The 6,000-nt window shown below is 49.1% G+C and overlaps 1 protein-coding gene across 2 annotated transcripts in view; it reads right to left on the reverse strand.

The window, feature by feature from the left end:
* PGR (progesterone receptor) overlaps positions 1–5,002 on the reverse strand; it is a 98,139-nt gene extending 93,137 nt beyond the window's left edge. For both annotated transcript variants that reach the window (XM_037029752.1, XM_037029751.1), the window contains exons 1-2: positions 3,372–5,002; positions 2,160–2,311 (exon numbers count right to left, since the gene is read on the reverse strand). In XM_037029752.1, the coding sequence (XP_036885647.1) occupies positions 2,160–2,311; positions 3,372–5,002 (1,783 nt within the window). The remainder of the gene's footprint in view (positions 1–2,159; positions 2,312–3,371) is intronic.
* Between the last annotated feature and the right edge of the window lie 998 nt (positions 5,003–6,000).

A 6,000-nucleotide genomic window follows, 5' to 3' on the forward strand; every position in this document is an offset into this window, starting at 1 on the left:
TTTTATGTCTGAGGCAGAGAGAGGGGAAGTCAGGAAAAGAATATATTTGGCACAGCTCTAAATATAAGATGTATATAATAATTGCTGAATGAATGAACTTATATAGTTTTGTAATCTTGCTCTAGTTTCATGAATGATGTACCAACATCTATCTAGAGTCCCTCTTTGTAAATATTGCCAAGTAAAGACGTTTCATTTCTACTACTCAGGACTAAAACAGGACCATGACAACATTAGAGGTCCAACAAATGTTTTCTAAAAGTAAATCTGGGAAGGCAGTTTTTAGGCTTTTGAGTGCTAGTGTGATAATAATAGTGTAAAAGCACTTGTAATTTAGTTAGGGAGCAATTGGTTCTATATGCAATTTTTGAAGAAACTTCCAATAATTAAAGAGCATTTATGGTATATCTACTTGTTCACACAATCTCTGATTAAGAAGCATTACAATGAAAGATTATCTAAACTGTGTTGACTAACTATCAATTATTAACTACTTTTGTGCTTTCTGGAAACCCAGATTTATGTAGGATTTCTTATCTGTAACAAGAAGGAGCTGGGCTAGAATAAACTAGCCTTTAGGGGATTCTAAGCTGAACATCCACTTATAAAATTAGTCTATTCTAAGGAGACTGTAAGAATGAAGGAAACCATATTACTGCAGAAGGAAATATTCAAGAAACCAGAACCAAAGTCAGATAGAAACAGTAACTGCAAATATGCACTCGAGACTAGACTCCTCCACATAAAGAACTTCCACCTGTAACTATGATTACTGGGCGTCAATGGGAAAGTTAAGGCCATTCTATATTGTCCCATTTCCTCAAGTGCCTCTTTCCACTGTGCCTCAACTAATTTAAAATGCAATTAACACCCTCTGAAGCTGAATACATATGTTCAACATCTGTTAAACACATTCATCATTTAGGAGAAAAAGTCATTCTAGCAATATACAAAGCAGATATTTTTATGAAGAATTAATTTCAGTAGGAGGAATACAAATCTGTTAATAAATAGTTGGAAACGTTTTCATCAAAAAGTCATAATAATTGTAAAGAATTACCTGTTAGGCATCTACAGGAATAGGAAATTAATGACAATTAGGTTAGCATTATTTTGCTGTAAATGTGCACTTGAAAGCCCCTTTTAGGTAAAAATTCCCCACTCCCTCCTTTCACACTTTATAAGTACAGGACTCTTGAAGTTCGAAGACTTAACAGAAAACGAAAAACAAACACAGACATTTGTGTCTTTGCTTCCTTGTCTAGGTGTGATCTCAAAACTCTAGAAGAAGCCCCAGACTCACATCAGCTCATTATAAAATATACTGATTGTTAGAATTCAAATGTGAAATGACCTCTAAATGTATTTTTATCTACACATATAAATGTGATTGGTAGTTTAGCATTTAGTGTAGCTAGAAAGACAAAAAACATTTTCTATGAAAGTACAGTCTGAAATGCACTATATAAGCCATTTCAAAATCATTTGATACATATATAATTTCCATGCTGGTAAAAAAAAATGAAAGTCTTACTTACAGCACATACTTTATAATAAATTATATTACTGTAATGCCCCAATTTTTCATTTTATTTAAATTGTTTATTACTATCTTCTTACACACTTATAAAAATACACTAAATAAAAGAATTGTTTAGAATTACCATTATATGAGTATTACATAAATATGAATATGGGGAAAAACAAAATCATGTAGAAATTTATAACTACATCATGCATATATACACAATACGCAATTACATATATATAATTTTTACTTTTACCATTTCTCTTTAGGCCAAAAATTTAAGTTTAATATATACTACATAATATGTAATAGAAATATAAAAATATGATTACAACATAGCTATTTCTTTAAAGCTAAATAATTAATGAACAACAGAGGTATTGTTCCCAAGATTAATATGACTTGTGTCTAACACAGAAGATGTTAGTCAAATAGTACGCAGATAAAACATCCAACCGCACTCAACTTTGAGCATTATAAATAAACGTATTGTGGAAAACATCATAATGTGTTAAGCTATTTGGAAATATTTCTATTTCTTAGAGTATGTGGTCATTACAATCTATAAAAGATCAGATGGTCTCCATTTACAGTTAAACTAACGATAAAGGGTCAGGGGAACAGAGCCTACCTTCCATGGCCCTTTTAAAGAAGACCTTACAGCTCCCACAGGTGAGGACGCCATAATGACATCCTGATGCTTCATCCCCACAGATTAAACAAATCTTCTGAGGCAATGACTCAAAGCTGTACTGTGGGCTCTGGCTGGCTTCTGAATCTGGCCTTGAAATGCAAAACAAAGTATTCCATTTATTTTTAGGTGCAACACTATCTAATACCAAAGTCTGTTAACCCTAAAACTGACAATGAAAGATTATACAAAGTAGAGCTGTATACGCACACACTGGAAAGACATGACATTAAACGTGCAAACTAAATCCTTTATTGAATTCACCAGACTTGCAAATTATTAGGCATTCACAGTAACACCAATGTAAAAGGACAATAAATAGTATACAACTTCTGTTCAGGAAAGTTCAATTGTACTTACCAATGCTTTTGTTTTGAGCTTTAAAACTCAACCCAGGAATGATTGTTTACTCAAACAAGTTTATGTCTTTGTCATTTTAAAGGACTGTTCAACATGCTAACACTGTTTTGCCTATTCGCAGCGCTTCAGATTCATTTTGTTTTAAATTCCATTTCCTCAGTATGTAAAATCAAAAGTTTTTGAAAGCCCGTGTAAAAAGTTGTAGCGAATCCGAAACAATATTAGAATACACTGCACTACAATGGTTGATATTTAAATCCATACTTTAAACACATTACACAAATTAATATTACTCGAGATTCGTTTGAATATTGAACGGTTCTGTCTGGCTGCCCTGCCTACTCCGAGTGCCACCCCTCCAGGGCGAACGGAGCCTTAAGGTGTCTCCAAGCCACTAAAAGTCCTTCTAAGAAGAGAATCACTTAATAAAACCCCAAACTCGCTGCACCCTTTCCTCTCCACGATGCTGCAGCGGAGCTCTGGTGACGCTGCATATTTTTAAGTCAGGGTTGGTCTTGACTGGGAAACGCGCATATTTGGAAGAAAAAAATGTTTCGCGGAAGGACGCTCCATAAAGGGCGAACCCCACGAACCCTTTGGAGCCCCCAAAAAGTGAGGAGAGGAAGGGAAGAAAAGGAAGCCGAATTACCCGGGTGCCCCGCCCAGGCCACCCACCCTCTCGAGGCCTCCCCGGGGAGCTGTGGCCAGGCGCTGCGGGCCCGGGGCCCAGGGGCCGCCACCCCTCCGCACCGCCACCCTCGCGACAAGCGGGCGCGTCGCCGGGGCCCTCACCTCAGGTAGTTGAGATAGGGCGGGTAGACCGGGGACAGGCCCTCCTTGAGCACTGCGGCCGGGTAGCTGAGCTGCGGGAGACTGTTGATGCCCAGAGGCGGGTAGAGCGCAGGGGCCGCCCCGGAGGCGCAGACCGAGGTCGCGGTGGAGGGTAGGCCGTCCCGCGGCAGCAGGCAGGAGCCCGCGCCCGGCGCCTTGCAGGGCTGCGGCGAGAACGAGCCCGGGCGGGGCGGCGTGGCCTCCGCTTTGTACAGCATGCACTCCAGAGTCGACCCCGACGGGGAGGGACACGGGAGCGAGGCGCCGGCCGGTGCGGCCGCCGCTGCGGGTTCCCCGGGTCTGGACGGCGGCGCTCGCGGAGGAAGCGGGGGCGGCGGCGGCGGCGGCGCCAGCTGGAAATCCGGGAAGACCGCGGGGTTGGCACCGGCCACCAGGTACGGCCGCGGGGAGCGCGCAGAGGCCTCGGCGCCTTCCTCTTCCTCTTTGATTTTCAGGGCGGGCGGCTGGAAGTCACCATAGAGCGGGAACGCGTCGTCCTTGGGCTCGGCGTCGGACGGGTACGCGCAGTCGGGGAAGTCGCCGGCGGCGATCGGGGTGGACGAGGACGAGGGCGAGCCCCGCGGCGGGGCGAGGGCGCTGAGGGCCGCGGCCCCGCCGTCGTAGCTCTCCCCTTCCAGCAGCTGCCGGGTGCGCGTGGCCAGTATGGCCGGGTTGAGTGGCAGGATGGGCAGGTGGATAAAATCCATCACCATGGTGTGCATGGGGGAGCGCCCGGACGCCGCTGGCGCGTTTTGCTCGGCCAGGGCGACCCTGGGCGCCGAAAAGCGGGGATCTTCCTTGGGGGCCAGGGCGACGCCTCCTTCGTCCGCCCCAGGAGCGGTGGCCACGGCTCCCCCCTCGGCCGCCGTGCCTCCCAGAGGCCGGGGTTTGCCCTTCAGAAGCGGACCTACGGAGCCCTCGGACTCAGAACCATCGTCCTCCTCCACCTCCACCACCGCGGGCTGCGGAGACGGCTGCACTGCGGCCGCGGGCCAGTGATGGGTGCCAGAGGTCGAGGGCAGCTGCTGCCGGGACGGTGACAGGCCCCTGGGCAGCACTTTATAGGCAGCTGCGGCCCCGGAGCTGTCGCCTGCCTTGCTCTCTGGACGGCTCATGAGCGAGGGCAACACCCCCTGGGTGGCGGGCAGAGCCTGGGGTTCTTCCGGAAGCTCGGGACCAAACAGGCACCAGGGGCTGGTGGCCTCGTAGGCCGGGGGGCTGGCGTGGCTCTGCCCCGGACCTGAGGGCGCCAGCAGTGTGTCCAAGACACTGTCCAGTAACCCGCTGTCCTTTTCGGGGGGTCTAGAGCTGCCACTGCCTGCACCTCTTGTGGCTTCAACTCTGGGATACACCCCTTCTGCGTTTGACAGCGCCTGCTGGTCCAGCGCCTTTCCGCCGGGGTCGTGTTCCTGGCAGGGCCGGGGGAAGGTAAGCCCACCCAGGGCGACTACGGGCAAGGCGTCCGAGGTCTGGCTCGCTTGGAACGGGCCAGCGTCGGGGCGTCCCGGCCGAGGAGATCCGACCTGGGTGGGGGAGGGCGCGCCGCCCACCACGTGGGGAGCCCGGGAGGCCTTTGCCTTCTGCTCTGTCATAATGACCTGACTCCACTTTTCTCCTCCCCTGTCTCTGGGGAGGAGGGAAGGGAAGGAGGAGGGGGGTGTTGGGGATATAGGAGCAGCTGGAGGAGAAAATAGGTGTTGAATTTGTCCGGACCGGGCGGAGTCGGGGGTGGGGGATCTCCACCTCCCGGGGCAGGAGGGGGCGGCGCCGGTCAGCTCCACTCAGTTGGCGGCGGAAGGGTGGCAGTCGTTCCGTCCCGGAGGCGAGGGGGGAGAGCAGGGCCGGTCGTCGCAGGATCTCGAGTCCCAATGCGGAGAGTTCTCCGACTTGAGTCTGAGGACGGGAGACGCAGAGTACTCACAAGCCGGCCCTCGAGTGGCAGTGGCGGCAGCTGCGAAAGCAATTAGGTGCGGCTCTACCTCCCGACTTTTTCTCCGGCTTCAAAGCCGCGCTCGCCGCGCCTGACTGCGTTCCGCTCCCCTTCTCACTAAGACCCCCGGGCTACTCGGACCTCTCAGTGCAGCCCGCGGAGAAGAGGAGAGTTTCTGCCGGCTCCCCATAGCTGGCGACAGTGATCTCTCTGCAGCTCACTGCTTCTGGTCAGTCCCAAAACTCAAACGTCTAGGGAAATGTTCTCACAGACAGCGCCGCGCACACTCCAGGTCCTCGCACGCCCCAATAGTACCAGGCTTAACTGGAGTAGTGACAGCTTTGAACTGGCCCCACAGCTTTCTAATAATGCCTCCTCCCTATCGGGAGGCCCCGCCCAAAGCCCCTCCCTACCCCAATTACGGACCTGATCTGAAATTCTGGACTTGGTATTCCCAACCGCTAGTCTGAATTCCACTCTGAATAGCAGGTGCTGTGAGATGGAGCTTCATAAGTGTATGATGAGGTTTTGTACTACCAGTTAAGAATCACCCCCAATCTGGGAAAACAAATGGATTCCATCAAAAGATGAACTTTCAGGATTTCAGTTTTGTAGAGATTTAACATAGAGACATTTGGCTATATTATCTTTTAGAATAAA

The sequence above is a fragment of the Sturnira hondurensis genome, unplaced genomic scaffold (assembly GCF_014824575.4).
Source record: "Sturnira hondurensis isolate 20B ecotype Veracruz unplaced genomic scaffold, ASM1482457v3 Scaffold0020489, whole genome shotgun sequence".
Classification (NCBI taxonomy): Eukaryota; Metazoa; Chordata; class Mammalia; order Chiroptera; family Phyllostomidae; genus Sturnira; species Sturnira hondurensis.